Genomic DNA, 16,985 nt, shown 5'->3' on the forward strand with positions numbered 1-16,985 from the left:
GGTTTAATTACTCTGCAGGTCCCTATAGTTTCACCGAATTTTCAATTAGGTCTCTATACTTTTTTTCTTTTTAATTGGGTCCCTATACATTAATTTTTTTTTCAATTTAGTCCTTGTTAACGTTAAACGTCAAAAAAATGTTAGTAAATTGTGAAATTACTTGTATACCTTTAGGGACCCAATTGAAAAGAAAAAAAAGTATAGGGACCTAATTGAAAATTCGATGAAACTATAAATATTCAATAAAATATATTCCTATAATCCCTATTCAATGATTTTACGACATGAAAGATATTTCTATAATCCTTTTTATTTTGTTACTATCATATTTGTAACAATTACATTCTGAATGCATCTTCATTTGTTAAAAAAAATCTGCTAGTGTTTACAATTTCACAAGATTTTTGGAAAGATATGCAGATGACAATGTTAATGATATTTTGGATGAAAGCTATAATAGAAAAGATTACAATATGTCCTGGTTAATTTTAATGATATTTTGGATGAAAGCTATAATAGAAAAGATTACAATATGTCCTGGTTCGATTCCAAAAGTGAGATATACATCCAATCTCCACAACAACAAATAGTAGAATTTATGGTAGAATTTTTTACTATAATCGAATTTAAGTTACAAATATCAATTCAAACCAAATACAAAACAAAATTCTCAAATACCTCATGACTTTTTCTAGATATTCTCACATCTTAGCTCTCTTGCCTTTCTCATGACAGAAGTTGATACTCACTTTTTAAGCTCTCTTTTTCTTATAAATAGAATAATTCATATCAGCTATCCTAAAATAGAATGAAATGATGAAGACATGAAAACTCTTTCTTATAAATAGAATAATGATGAAGACATGAAAAAAGATAATTGCACAATATCAGTCAAAATATATAACTAAGTTTTTTCTTCCTTTTTTTCTTTGTACATTTTCTGCCTATTTTGACAGTGTTCCCTAATGCATTCCCATTCTCAAGTCCTGTTGCATTTGCTATTGCACCCACTGGACCACCATTTACTTGACTTGAGCCTGTAGCTGCAGTTCCAAGCCCACTTGGAGCTTCAGTACCTTGCTTGGAATCCTCCGTTGAATTGGTTTGGGCTTCTGGTTGCATAGCATTAGGATCCTCAGCATAAGCATTTCCGTCGCCAGTATTCGAATAACCTAAGGCATAAGCTGAATTGGCTTGAGTAGCAGCCTCTGCAGCAGGCTCAGCAACAGTAGAAGCTACTTCCTGAGTAGGGTTTGAGGCAGAGTCACCAAACCCAGCAGCAGCATGTGTCTCAGCTGCAGGTGCTTCGGCAACTACTGTTTCACTATCTCCCATAGTTGAATAAGCAAGCCTTCACCTTCAAAGGCTTAATGAATCAAACAAGCAAATAGTAACGCCGTAATAATCCTACAGAAAAAGTTAACTAGCAGGTTAGAAATGGAAGGACAAAACTAAAGAAATTCATTATTGTTCTCACTATGCAGTGTTGCTCTAAATGCAAACATAGTTTCCCTAAATTATATATACAAGCATACAAACAAAAAAAGATAATTCATCGCATTCTACAAAGGCTTGGAGCTGAATTAAATAGAATTCCTAAAATCTAGGAGTGCAACGAAGAGCGCATCACAAAATCACAGACTCACAGTAACAAGAATTCTAGGTACAGCATTTGGATTCAGAGCAAACATAATCATCAATTAGTACAAAATTTGAATTCTAATAAATAGCTACGACAAAACCTGGCTTAGGTTTTTCAGATTCTAAATCCTAATCGACACTACAGATAGCACTGCAAGTACCTGAAGAGAGAGAGTGAGTGAGAGAGAGAGAGTGAGAAATTCGCAGAGAGTAAAGCCTTCTCTTTTTTCTTCAGCAACACAATCTGAAATTGGAAATTTGGAAATTATCAAACTAAGCCTGAATCAAGCTAAAATGAATTAAACTCACCTTGCGAAAGAACAAGCAAGGAGAATGCACTTCGTTGGTGAAAACAAATTCAGGAGCAGCAGTGACCACATGAACATCATGACCAGCAAGGATTAGATGCCTCACCACCTACATATATACATGCAATTGAAATTGAAATTGCAATTCAAACTTAAGTGCAATACAATATCCAAATAATGAATCATGAACGACAATGACAATGAGAATGAGGATGAGAAATGAGAGGTTACCTCCGCAACACGAGTTGCGTGGCCAAATTCATGACCAGTGACATAGTAAGCAAACACAATTTTCTGTGTGGAATAAACAGCAGCAGCACCATCGCCATCATACTCTTCCTGCTGCTTCATCCCCATTTTAATCCCCATTTTAATCGCTACCATTTTAATCTTTACCATAATTTTTTAGCAGCCACACGTTGTTGCAGAGCCAATCCAGGAAGCAAGACGGAGTTGAACATCGGCGATTCGAGGCGAGGCGCGATGAGACAAGGCGAGACGAGGCGATGCAATGGGCAAGGCAGACAAGCGGAGCAGAGCACCTGTGGACCGTGGACCCGTGGATGATGCAGACGGACGATGACCACCCAACGACGGACAAGGACGACGCCACAGAAGACGGCGGCAGAGTGCGACGGAGGAGAAACTCAATTTGGATCTTAGGAAACTAACTTAGGGCTGGTTAGGGTTTTTTAATTTGGGGACAAAATGCAAAGGGTATTATTGGTATTTTAAAAAAATAGAAGAGATCTTAATTAATTATTTTTTTTTGGTGACTTAAAAGAAAATAAACAAAAACTAAGAAAGAAAAAAAAATAAGAAACTGCTTAAGAAAGGCAGTCCCGCTGAATACTACTCTCAAACTCCTTCCAAGGCAATGGAAGCTCCACTTGGGGAGAAATAGTCCTCGTTGCAGTCTTTGCCATGATGTCTGCTACTGTATTTGCATCTCTCAAGATCAACCAAAGATCAGCACGCCATTTCCAAGACATGATATCTCGGATTTTTAACACCAAAGGATTAATAAACCCAGAGCAATCTTGTAAATTATTGACAATAGTAAATGCCTCCACACAGTCTGTTTCACATATAATGTCTCTTTGTCCCGAGTCCCATGCTAAAAGAAAGCCTCTCCAAATAGCAAACAACTCTCCTTGCAAAATGCTACGACTCTCAATTGTTCCCAGACAGCCTCGTTGCCACCTTCCCTTCCAATCTCTGCTAACACAAGCAAAACTAACTCGAGCACCACTGCCAGGATAGCTAGCATCACAATTAATCTTAAAGGTACCCACTGAGGGGGGAATCCAAGAGCCACTAATGGTTGAGGGGATAGATAGTCGTTGCAACTCAAAAATATTTCGGAGCTCCTTTTCTAAGGACAAAGCCATACCAATCACCTTGTCTGTGGTCCAATGCTCGTGAGGATGAAAGATCTCGTTATTTCTCGAACACCAAATCCACCAGAGACCAGAAAAGAATCTAAAAGGGCGCTGTTTGCTATTATATAAGAACTAACTCATCAAATCCACTGGTTGATCGGAGATCCCTAAAGCTTGCCAAACAAGTTGGGCTTTTGGACAATCCCGAATACAATGTAAAACCGATTCCTGACCTGAGAAACATCATGGACAGCTATCCGTGTGCGAAATGCCCCTCCTAAAACGAAATGCAGCAGTAGGAAGAGCCTCCCGAAGACATAGCCAGGCCAAAAATTTGTGCTTTTCTGGAACATGTTGACGCCAAAGCCAAAGCCAATTACCCCTATCCTCCCAACTAAACATCTTCTTACTGAGCCACAAATAACCACTATGAGCATCATAAACCTTTGAGGCCGCACCAGTCCAACACCAACCGACCTCTGAACCAGCTTGAACATCTGGGTTGTAAGAGTTAATGTTGCTCTGCAGAGACTGATTCAGATGAGAATAGATATTCTCAAGGTTCCACTGTCCAGATGACCAAAGGTCCAAGATCCTGAGATCCGAATCAGAAATGTGAACATAATCCATCTCCTGACATAGTCGCCCCTCTCTTCTCCATTTAGAAAACCAAAAGTTCTGTTCCAAATCCCCAATGCACCAACTAAAACCTTCCTTCAGGATATCCCAAGCTCGACATATACTCTTCCAAACATAAGATCCCCTTCCTCGAGACCGACTAAAACAATCAGCCTTAGAAGAATGGTATTTCTCCGTCAACAGTTGAACCCATAGCTTGTCAGGATGGTGAAAAAGTTGCCAAACTAGTTTTTCAAGAAGAGCAATATTGGCACAAAAAGGATCTCTAATTCCCAGACCTCCAAACTTCTTAGGAGTGACCAACACTTTCCAGTTAACTAGATTCAGGCCTCTACCATCAGCTTGACCCTTCCATAGAAAGTTTCGCATCATGGATTCTATCTTATTAGTTATCTCTTTAGGGAAGAGAGATACTTGCATGCGATAAGTAGGAATCGCAGTCACTACCGAGTTGAGCAAACAGAGTCTGCCTGCCTTATTAAGCAATCTCCCTTTCCAGTTGGCTAGCCTTCCCCGAATCTTGTCCAAAACATCGTTGAAAGTTGCGCGTGTCACCCGAGAGTGATTAAGGTTCACCCCTAAATACTTGCCCAAGTTCTGGACGAATCTGATGGAGGAGACTCTAGTGAAAATCTCTTTTCTTGTCGCTGAAACATTCCTGGAGCATAGCGCTTTAGATTTTTCCACATTAACCTTTATCCCAGAGGCTTTGCAGAAATTTTCCAAAGCTACCATTACAGTTTGAACTTGTTGTTTTTCAGCTTTACAGAAAAGAAGCAAATCATCGGCAAACATCAAATGAGAAATTCTTGGACCCCCTCTAGAAACCGCAACTGGCTTCCACAAGCCCTTATCAACTTGCTGATTAATAGAACAGGACAATCTCTCCATACACAACACAAACAGATACGGTGATATAGGATCTCCTTGCCTAAGACCCCTGCTCGGAGTAAAGCTATTTAATCTATCCCCATTCCAGAGGATAGACAGTGAGGAAGCAGTGACACAACGCATAATCAGATTGACTGTCGGAGGAGGAAAGCCAAAACTCACCAGGGTTTGTTTCAGAAATCCCCAATCCACTCTATCGTACGCTTTCTCCAAATCAATCTTAAAGGCCAGGGTGCCTTTCTTTGACTTTGTCTTCTTCATAAAATGGAGAACCTCTTGTGCTACAATGATGTTGTCAGGGGTTCCTCTCCCCGGGATAAACCCTCCTTGAAGGGGCCCAATAATCTCTTTGAGATGGGGACGAAGTCTATTGACCAGGACCTTCGTTATAACTTTGTAAACCACATTACAGAGACTAATTGGTCGGAAATCCTTCATGGAAACCGGGTTTTCTACCTTCGGAATAAGAACCACAAGAGTTTCCATCATCCTTGGATCCATATCCAAACCAGAGAACGCATGACGAACCATAGTCCAAACATCAAAACCAACAATCTTCCAGTATTCTTTAAAGAAGAAAGCCTGAAACCCATCAGGGCCCGGCGCCTTAAAAGAATGCATACTGAAAACAGCCGACTTAACTTCTTCCAGAGTAACTGGCGCTGTGAGGCTACAACAGGCTTCATCATTCAGGGAAGGCAGCGGCACATCACCAAGACAACCTAAGTCTACATCCTCCGACTGGCAGAATAGGCATTTATAGAAGGATTCAGCTTCCTTTCTAAGGACATCCGGGTCCGTTTCCCACACCCCATCTTGAAGAAAGAGACCATGAATCTTATTATGCTTTCTCCGCACAAGAGTCTGGACATGAAAGAACTTGGTATTTCTATCCCCAAATTTTACCCACTGCTCTCTGGATTTTTGAAACCATAGAAGTTCCTCCTGCACAAGCGTGTTATTAAATTCCTCAATCAGCTGTTTTTCTTTTTGCCGCATAGACAAATCTTCCATTACTTCAAGTCGCTTCTGAAGAAAATTAATCTGTCTCTCCAATTTGCATTTCCTAACGAAAATGTTGCCGAACACTTTAGAATTAAACTCCAAAGAGTTCTTCTGCACTTCTGAAAGCTTGCCATGCATCTCTCTGTAGCCAGCCTGCCATGACTGGTTCACAATATTTATGTACCCCGGATGAGTTGCCCAAGCTGCAATAAACCGAAAAGGTCTATTCTTTTTCGGTTGGGGACGACCTGTACAGCGTACTAGGATAGGACAATGATCAGACTGAAGCCTATTTAAAATTTCTGCGTAAGCCTCTGGAAAGAGAGATAGCCAGCCACTATTGATACAAACCCGGTCAAGTTTTTTCGCCACCTCAACACCATTTTTAACCCTTCTGTACCAAGAAAACTGTCTTCCAATAGTCTTCAAGTCAAACAGATTACTATCCCCTAAAGAGGCAGCAAGCCGATCTGCATGACGACTCGAGAAGAGGCAACCCTTAATTAATTATTTTAATCTAATTATAAGAATATTTGATTTTTTTAATAGAATATTCTATTATTTTAAATAGATTTGTGACGGTATGGACTAAATTAAAAAAAAATAACCTATAGAGACCTAATTTAAAAAAAAAAGATATAGGGATCTAATTGAAAATTTGGTGAAATTATAGGACCTGCAGAATAATTAAACTTTTAAATAAAAATATAATTTTTTAATATTTAACAGTAAGTCAAAACAAAATTATATAAATTTTCAAAAAATATATAAATAGAATTAGGTGGCCATAAATATTTAAGCTTATGACATTTAGTATAAAAAAATTGAGAATGAATAAAAATTATATGCTACTATGTGTAATAAATTTTCATCTTTTATTAAAAACTGATAACAATGAAACAATTTTAAACTATAAACAAATAATTGGATAGAATCTAAATTAATTGTATTAGTAGTAGGTATTTTGTCTTTAAAATTTACGCTGTCTACTCAAAAATAGTAACTTATATCATAGATTACACTTTTATATCAGTATTTTTAAAAAGTTTCAACATTTTTAACTGGTCATACCAACACACCAAAAGTATCAAAAATTTAGTGAAAAACATTGAGCAAACTTAATTCATCTCACTGTATTTAAGCTTGAAGATATTTAGAGGCGGATGGAGCCAATGCACGACTTAATTGTTCTTGAAAAAAGTTGTCTAATCCAGAGCAATAGGGGTTAGGTTGTCGCTGCTATATACTTCGAGTGTCTTACTGTTGCGCTTTGCATCATCATTTATGGGGTTGATTTTTCATTGGCGGCCAGCAGTTTATTCTTAGCACTTCAAATTGCATGAATGATACGTATTTTAATATGTTCGTGATATGAAGAGTTCAACTATTATTTAAAAGATATTAGTTTATATTTTTAAAATGTTTTAATTTAATTTGATATATTTTAATTTTGTTTATTTAATTACTAGATTGGGCCTTATGCTTATGAATTTTAGAGTTTTCTTTGTTTTAACCTAATAAGAGAAGATATATTGAAATTATAATAAAAACAAGAACTTAACGCAAGAAGAACAAATTATAATAAATTCAAGAACACAAGAACTTAAAGAAAGACGCGACAGACATTGGACTTTTTTTTAATGATAAAAGAAGAACAAACATAGATTAATAAGAATTAATCTAATACCTGATCTCTGATACCAAATGATAAAAAAAATAAAAGGATAAGCAAGACAAAAATTGAAATTGAATAGAAAAGATAAATTGTAATTGAAATAAAAACAAAAATGATAGGTTGAAATTGAATACAAATAGAATCACTTTACTTTCTACCCAATTTCTTAATGCAACAAGAAAGGGATTCCTCAACCTAACTTGTCAACGCCATAGTTTGGGAATTAAATCGAATGGACTCTTCAACCTTCTACCTAATTCCCCAATGCAACAAGAGAGGAACTCCTCAACCTCAATTGTCCACATCATGGTTTCATCGCGAAACCAAAAAGGGGTTTTCAAACCTCTAAATCATTATGTACTGCGATTACCCTAATTTATGAGGTATTTATAACCTCTTATTAGGTTAAAATATAGAAAACTCTAAGCCCACAAACATAAGTTCCAATCTAGTAATTAAATAAACAAAATCAAAATAAATCAAATTAAATTAAAACATTCTAAAAATATAATCTAATATCTTCTAAATAATACTTGAAATCTTCATATCACGAACATTTGAAGCACGTATCAGTGAAGAAGCTGCAAGATTAAGTCATGTTCGGACCTATGAGTGTTATGGAGCAGTTTAGTCGCCATGTTCTCTCTCTCTCTCTCAGAGAGAAAATGAATGTTTTAAGGTGATCTATTTTAAATTCGAATTCGAATTCAATCAAAATTTTCGTTCAATAATTTTATAATTTTGTTTGTTCGTAAAGCTTAGAATTTTTATTTTTTTTATTAATTTTTACTGCTGTGCTACATGTCTGTCATACAAAATTCCATTAGTTGATCATACAAATTTTCACTTGTAAACTAACTACTACATTTCTATTATATATTAATAGATAATAATAACAACAAAATGAATTATAACGTACAGATATGTAAATAAAGATATTCTGTTAGATTCAATTAGTTGTTGATACAGATATGTTGTCTATGAGCAGGGAACAGCTTCTCAGAATTGATAGAGGTTGATGTAGTATCTCTTATGGCTAGCTTGCAACTTTTCTACTTTAGCCAATGATAAGAACTGAAAAGTGGTTGTTTTTTGGTCATGAGCGATGGTTAATATACACCTCATACATACATTGGGCTATTATGAACCCATATTTTACAGGAATTAGTTTAGACATGGGACTTCATTAGAATTACTAGATAAGTAAATTTGTTTAACCAACAAAAGCGATAAATAAGTGAGCATACAAATAGATGACATGTTACTGGATATAAATCAATGTGTTTGTGTTAGTGTTAATTGTTTTGAGGAGCTTTTATTTTTAATGTGGAAGTATATTTAGTGAATAAATTTCGTTAGAGAGACAATGAGAAATTTTGGCAATGTGTACAATGGGTTGATTATTTAGCCTAATAAAGATAAAAAATAAAAATTATTCTACAAATTATCCTAAATTCAAAAATTTTCACTCAATTATTTTCGAAATAACCATCCAAACCCCCTAAATTACAAACAATTTTTACCCCCTCCCCCCAAATCACTTCCTCCCCATCCATCCAGCATTTGTTAATTATATATACTTAAATTGAAGTGAACAAAATAATCATCTAATTAAAAATTAAAATAACCATCTATATATCTAGTGAATTGAACATCTAGTACATTTATACGGTGGAGAGAGTCAATTGTAACTAGATTGTGAAAGAGAGAAAAATTAAATCAGAGGTGTTAAAGAAGGGAGAAAAAAGAGCTAAAGATTCTGTATTTTCATTAATTGTGGATATGTGAATATATGGCAATCAAAGCCATGGACCAATAAATTTTTTGCCATCTCTGCCGTTAATTCTGTATCTTCGTTGATTGTTGATATGTATAGCACGGAGTGATGCACGTATGAAACGACCGCCTCGTCTGTCTCTTCATCTGTCGCGGATGAAGACGCAAGAATGGTGAAACCCGTCGGCTGCTGGGGGCTGCACGGCCAGCGCGTTGGGGGGCTGCGCCAATGAAGGAAAGTGCACGATGGTATTGCTTGGACGTTTGCGGTGCGCAGTGCGGTGTCGGCCGGTGCTTTGGGCAGCGACGACTGATGTTGTTGGCGGCGACAAACTGGTGAAAAGGGAAGAGACTAAACGAAAAGAACGTTTCTGAAGAAGTCGCATTACATGCGGAGGGGGATTTATGGGATATGTAATTGTCGCAGTTGTAAATCATTATTTTTTTAATTCAAAATTAAAAATTATTAAAAATTAATTAACTTAATTATCATCTGAATTTAATTTTTTTATCCTTATTATACACATTGTACATTAAATTTATTGTCTCTCTATACTTTTTCTTAATAAATAGTAGGTGAAAATAAATTTTTTGTTAATATAATTGAATTTGGGTGGATGTATGGTTAATATTTGGCAAAATATATATATATATATGCCATCGAATTAAATTAATCATATGATCATTTAACACCATATCATTAATAAGTAAATAAATCATATTTAGCCACAACAATTTATATCTTTTTATATTTTTACCCAAATATTTAATTAAATTTAAAAACATATCATATATCATATATATTAATTATTTCATAAGAAAATGTCCTTCTAATTAACTAAAAAACTATTAAAATATTCTTTTGAGTAATATTGCAAAAAAATTAAAGTATCTTTCTTAATACTTTAATTAACCTTTTAGAATTAATTTTATACCCTTTTCAATTAAAAATTAATAAATATTGTTAAATTATATTAAAAATTAAAATTTGAATTTAAATTTATAAAAACTAAAATATTCACATAATCTATCATAAGAGACTAAAATTTCATTTTAACATTAATTTTAAATGACTAAAATGTCTCTATAGTTTACTTTTAACATACTAAAAATAGTAAAAATAAATTTTTTAATGTTAACTTTAAAGAAAAATAAGATACCATTAGAAAACAAAAATTTTAATATAAGAATGTATCTATCTTGTGCTCTAAAGGCATATGTTAAAATTATAAAATAAAAAATTTTTATTAAAAATATAAAAAAATTAATACATTTATTTTGTATTTATTAAATAAAAATATTTAAAACTTTTCAATAATGATAAGTGTTCCGAAGGTTACCTGAAACGGATGGATTTAGACCTTAATATGAGATTCAGACTCTTTTGGGACAGCATCTAACATCTTTCGAAGTCGAGGTGTCGTCGTCTGAGTTTCTTTTGAGGAGGTGGGGGTGGTACCTACAAGGGACTCTGATATTTAAGTTAGCAAGAGTTTAAACAGATTTTTAGTAGATTGAGTTCGAAGTATATATACTTGAGGATGTCAGGGTATTTATAACTATAGATATAGAGTCAATAACTATTTTTTTATTAGTCCTATTTTTGATAATGGGTTGGTTACTTCCTTTAATAGGGAGTTTTTTTAAGATCTCCTTTCTAGATAAATAAGAATGATAATAGGAATTAGTTACTTATTTAAATAAGTAGGGTCATGTTTTTGTCGTTATGACCGACTTCTATGAGGTCAAGTAGGTGTCGTTCTGTATGACGTATGTAGATTATGTTTTATTTATTTTGGGTTTGACTAAATTATAAATCAGTGTATCATCAATAAACTTATTATATAATCTAAAGACACGTTAATTGAATTCATAATATAAATATATAATTTTTTATTATTTTTTTATTAGTCCATATAGGTCTCTTAAAGCCTTAAACACATAATTTCATATTCTTTTATTAAATTTAATCTTTTATAATTCCAAATTAAATTTCAAGTGAAGTACAAAATAGATAAAGTAATGTAACATTATTTATTGGGAAAGAATGAGGAACTAATGGAATATTTGTATAATGTGTACAATAGAGATTTAGAGAGTATTAAAGATATAACCATTAGTATTACCTTTTCCCATTAACTGAAGTTTTTGGAATGAGTGGTATCATGACATGATATTAGAGCTCTAGATCTGAAAGGTTTCGATCCTTAGTAAATCCAAAAATCAGTTTAAGCTTTTGGGAAGATGTTTATTATCCCTAGTACTCGGATGATTATTCTAGATAGTATGGGAGATGTTCATTTTGTAATTATACATATTGTACAAATAAACTATTGTCTCCACAGGGGGACTTTTATTTTATAAGAAGCAATCATATGTTTATTAAAATAAACTTAATCGTTAAATTTTTTATAATACGTTATAACTATATTCATTATTATGTTTTAACGTTTTTCAATATACTTTGATTCTATAAATATGAATTTATGATAATTGACAAATGTAGTTTACATTTGGTGTGAACATAAGTACAAAATCTCTAGTTAAATATGGTTGACTATTATTATTATTATTATTATTATTATTATTAATTTATTATTATTATTATTATTATTATTATTATTTTCCTCCCACCGTATTAATATTTATATGTAGTTAATGTTGGAATGCTTTATTTTTTGTTGGGAAATAGGATTACATACGTTAATTCTTTAGTTTAATATTGATTTTTTTTATTATGGTGGTTTAATATATATATTTTTTTTAAATAAAAAGCTCAACACAACAAGGTGGAGCATCAACGTCTCCACAAAAAATACTAAACAGATAAAATAAACTAATTTCTAATCATCTTTGATAAAAGTCATTAACAACCCAAAAGATTAAATATCACTCTACTATTTGTAACTCTTAATCGATTTGTTAACTACTCCTACAATACTTTATTTTTGAAAATTCTGTGATTTCTTTTCAACCAAGTGCTCCAAATGATAACAATAAAATCAAATTCACCAATATTTTATTAATTTGACTACATGATTAACCCCTTGAACCACATAAATTTACGATCATTCAGTTCTATATCCACCAGTTCGATAATACTATTAATATTAATTTCTATTTGATACTATTCTAGTAAACTAATAGTCTAATATACTTCTATGGACCTTTTATATAATATAACAATAATATAATAGAAAGCTCTAAAAATAGAAGCAATTCTCTAAAAAAAAAGCCCATCAATAATTACCCAAAATTTATTAATAGTTCGGCTGTTTGTGCGGCTCCCTCAGACATATAATCTGCCAAGCTACTCCCTTAAAAGAGATAAGAAGTCCACATGTCACAAAGCAATTCAACAAAATGAAAATATCTGTATATCTGAATCAATTTAAATTTGTACAGTAGAGCGGCTCCTCCCAATCTTGTCAAACTTTTAAGAATTTCCCAAAAAACCTGTTCTCTCGATACATGGTTACCTGTTGTGTCATTTCCTGACACGCAACAAAAAATTAGCCACGCATAACACTCTCTAAGCGACACGAAAGCAGAAAGTATGAGACTAATGATGAATCTCATTGTGTGAGGTGTAGGCAAAAACTCGCCATATGTCAATAGTCAATACCATTAAAAGCTGACTAAGCAAATAGCCAAAAGCACGGAACGAGTATCTGATTTTCTTAATGCCTAATTAAATATTGAATTTGGATAGTCCCATCCCTTAATATAATAGTTTAGTTGTTCACAATGCATACAGAGAGAAGAAATAATATTTAAACCTCTTTAAAAGGACATTTTGAATAGTTTTACATAAATTAAGAGTTTAACTTGTACTTTTTTTTTTTTTCATTTTGGATCAGATTGCAAAAGAAAATTTTTAAAGCACTAAAAACATTAGACAAAGGCAGCAATGTAGGCAACACATATTCATGTCATTAACAAACTTTATAAGAGTCTCACATAAACCAACCCACAATCTACCACCATACATTACTTACTAACACAGCTAAACAGAGATTTATTATTATAATTTTAAATTGTTTTTCTTATTTCGGGTGAATTCCAACTTAATGGAATATTGATTTTAAGCATCAACAACATGAGGAGATTGTGCAGCAGCAAGGACAAGCTCAGGGTGGGAGATGTTTCCAGCGTAGTCCATAGCATTTGGGAGTCCCAGTGCTCTCAAAGCCAGATGTGCTGCCTTCTGCCCAGATATCATCATTGCCCCAAATGTTGGACCCTGCATTATTATTTATTAAAGTTGTTAATAATAATAACTCATTAATAAACTTTATATTTAGATAGATGATATTATTATCCATATAAAAATATATGACAAAACGTGTTTGTTTATAGGTCAAAATAAAAATTTAATCATAATAAAATCAAAATAATATTAAATTAAATAAACATAAAATTAATTCGAGATATATCTAAATTCTGTATTGATATATAATATCTTAAATATATTCTAATGTTATTTATTTCAAAATGATTTCACCGTGTAAGACTAGCATTGTAGCGATACTACACAAGTCTTTTTTATTTTGTTGGGTTTTGTCTGCTATTCCATTGGATATACAGTAACAACCTTAATTAGATATGCGATTAAAAGTTTTTTCTACGAAAAAGTTAAAGAAAAAACAATTATATACAAACAAAAGCACCAAAAGGAAAATTGATAATGTACAAGAAAGATGTCATCATGCACACAAATAGATATGATCTTATGACACGGTCCAACTCAAAATAAAGAGAGTTGTCTCATTAGGAAAATCATTTCTTTCCAAACTTTTGAGTATATTCGGTCCAAATTAATTAAGATCCAAAGTCCAAAACTTTTAAATGTGATTTAGTTTGAGGACAAAAATTTTGCTAGCGAGTGTCCAAAAGAAAAAGTAAAAGGTTTGCAATCCAAAACTAAAAAAAAAATTGAAGTTTTTAATGCATTAAAAAAATGTTAAAAACTTAAAAAATTTAAAATTCTTCCTCTGTTAAAAAAAAAACTTGGTAACAGAATTGGATGACAAATCAAAAGATTTAAAAAATTTATTTACCATTCTAGGGGCACCATCAATCTCAGCAACTTCCATGCCAGTAACAATCATTCCAGGAACAATCTCCCGAGTGAGTTTGACAATAGCATCCTCAGCAGCATTCATATCAAGTGCCTTCATCCCAGGAACACTATCAATCATCCCAATGCTCTTGAGTCTCTTAACCCCTGTGGCCCCAAACGGCCCATCATGCCCACATGAACTAACCACAACCTTAGCCTCCATCACATTTGGGTCCATGCATGACTGTGTGTCATGGTTCATTGACACCAAGGCCCAGTTTGTCACAACACCACCAACCCTGTTGTTCTTTACTATCAAGTCCTCGGCCGCCACAGCGTTGAATAGCTTCACGTTGGGGCGGGCGAGGAGCTTGCTCATGATGGTTGAAGTGAACAACGCTGCATGCTTGATCACCACGTAGTTCTCTTGCTCGTCGTACTCAATGCCGAGCTCGTCTAGGAACAGATGTGCCGGCTTACGCACTACCTGCCAGGGGCGAAGCTATGTTAAATTTTAGGGAAGGATCAAAAATTAATTTTGTAATAGAAAAAGAATAAAATAAAATTTTTAAGAGGACTAAACTAAAATTTAAAATAAAAAAAATTTTGAAATTTGGGAGGAGCCATTGTCCCTTTTTACTACATGAGGCTCCACCCCTGCTACCTGCAACAAAATGTGATAATATACTATTGAATGTTTTAGAAATTATATTAAACAAAGAGTGTTTTAAAGCATTAATAAAATGATCAATCCGGATTAACATAACATGACATCCTTTCTCTGTATTATTGATTATTGACAATATATTAGTATAAGAAATTTTTTTAGCATCAAGCATAGTATAAGAACATTTTTTCCCCAAATTGTCAGCCAATAGAATTACTGGAAAATGAGAAATCATGGTGCGCAATCACGTTGAATTGACACTTCATTGCAATTTATTTACGTGATAGTATGAATATATTTGATATTGTTGGGGTGTATAATTTTAATTTATTTTCGTTTCTTAATATAGTTATTTTAAATAGCTCAAATTTAAAATTTAGTTTGAATGTTTTATTTTACTTTTTTTATATTTAATAAAAGTAAATTTTCACATAACAATATATTCTTTATTTTTTTCTTTTTTGAAATATTTGCCAGAACAAAATAGTAACACAACACATAATAATAATAATAATAATAATAATAATAATAATAATAATAATAATAATAATATGTTTTCTTTCCTGATTATGAATAAATTAATATTTGGCACTAAAAACTAGAACAGGGGGAACAGTCTGTCTATGTATTAGATCTTTCATCCTCTTCAGAACATCGGACATAATAAAGTCCTCAACAGAGAACCCATCTTAACATGCTTCAATCATTTTTTTAAATCAACCCATATTAGGTGTATATTACAATAAATTATTAAAATTAATTTTCAATTAGTAATATAAAATATATATTAAATATAAAATATATATTAAAAATAAATTAAATTATATATCAATACAAAAATTAATTCAAATATAACGATTAATTTTAATATACAATTAACATTTTTGTTCTTCAATTTTCAGGGCCGGCGACACATACATCTACCCCGAACTTATATTTTTAGTACAAATCACCACTTTTGATTTTTAGTATGGCTCCTTTTTTTGGGTCTTCCTAATTTTGATAATAAAATTTTCTTATATATTAAACTTATGAAAAATTTAAAAGCTTTCACAGTTAATTTTCTTGCTAAAACATGCATGTACATATAAGAGAAATTGTTGCAAGAATCCGGCCACAAATTCTTGCTGCTCTCCGGAATAGGCAATAAACATTAAATATTGTGTATTGATATACATAAATGAAAAGGTTTACCATGGCAGAGAAAAGTTGGCCACCGAGCCAAGCGCCACCACCGGGACTGACAGACTGTTCAATGATGGCTATGTTGATTGACGGGTTCTTGCTGAGCTCGTAGGCGCACGACAGCCCGGCAGAACCGGCACCCACGATCACAACGTCGGTGTCGGCGTGCGTCACCATGTCTGTCATGTACCTGCGGGTCATCTCCCGTGACACGATCGACTCCCTGATTGGCTCGAACTTGAAGGACTGGAGATCGTACGGTGGTTGTGATGGTGATGATGCTGACATGGATGCGCGGAGGGAGAGGTTGAAGTTTTTGCGTGCATGTTGTTGGGGGTTCAGGCGGAACACGGTGTTATGGGAGAGGAGAGAAGAAGGGCTTGCGGTTTTGGTGAAGGAGGGAGAGGAGATGGTGGTGGAAGCCATGGTTGGTTGGATTTTGGAGTGTGTTCAGTGAAGTTTTTGATGTGTTGTGGGTTCTGGTGGGTGTTGATGCCGATATTTATGGATGGAGACTTGGGATTGGGACAAAATTGGTGGAGAAAAATATTCCGAGTCAAAAATTTTAAAAAATTTTTAGTTTTATTTTATTTTAAATTTTTTTTATTTATATTAAATATATTACTAATGGTTAAATTTTTAAATCAATTTAATAATAATATTTGATAATAAAAAAATATTTATATTAAAAATTATTTTTGTAAAATTATTATTGAATTGAATTTAATTTTTTTAAAAAATTAATTGTAAAAGA

At 33.2% G+C, this 16,985-nt stretch overlaps 1 protein-coding gene and 1 pseudogene across 2 annotated transcripts; both read right to left on the reverse strand.

Annotated features, from left to right (window-relative positions):
• Window positions 1-904: 904 nt before the first annotated feature.
• LOC110269419 (uncharacterized) lies at window positions 905-1,892 on the reverse strand (annotated as a pseudogene). The gene is made up of 2 exons (XR_015907163.1): window positions 1,803-1,892; window positions 905-1,357 (listed from the first exon to the last, which is right to left on the reverse strand). The product of XR_015907163.1 is annotated as an uncharacterized LOC110269419 (transcript).
• An 11,338-nt stretch (window positions 1,893-13,230) lies between these two features.
• Window positions 13,231-16,730, reverse strand: LOC107630145 (thiamine thiazole synthase, chloroplastic). Its single transcript, XM_016333204.2, has 3 exons — window positions 16,241-16,730; window positions 14,378-14,866; window positions 13,231-13,560 (listed from the first exon to the last, which is right to left on the reverse strand). The coding sequence occupies exons 1-3, from the start codon at window positions 16,655-16,657 to the stop codon at window positions 13,402-13,404; spliced, it is 1,065 nt and encodes a 354-aa protein (XP_016188690.1). The 5' UTR covers window positions 16,658-16,730; the 3' UTR covers window positions 13,231-13,401.
• Between the last annotated feature and the right edge of the window lie 255 nt (window positions 16,731-16,985).

Source organism: Arachis ipaensis, chromosome B3 (genome assembly GCF_059453495.1).
Source record: "Arachis ipaensis isolate K30076 ecotype BB chromosome B3, ASM5945349v1, whole genome shotgun sequence".
NCBI classification, from domain to species: Eukaryota; Viridiplantae; Streptophyta; class Magnoliopsida; order Fabales; family Fabaceae; genus Arachis; species Arachis ipaensis.

What these genes read in the sequence shown, in the direction of transcription:
- LOC107630145 (XM_016333204.2), bottom strand. Translation starts at nt 16,657, where the DNA reads ATGGCTTCCACCACCATCTCCTCTCCCTCCTTCACCAAAACCGCAAGC. An exon ending in GCCAACTTTTCTCTGCCATG is followed by an intron (nt 14,867 to 16,240) that starts GTAAACCTTTTC and finishes CGCCCCTGGCAG; the next exon opens with GTAGTGCGTAAGCCGGCACA. An exon ending in TTGATGGTGCCCCTAGAATG is followed by an intron (nt 13,561 to 14,377) that starts GTAAATAAATTT and finishes ATAATAATGCAG; the next exon opens with GGTCCAACATTTGGGGCAAT.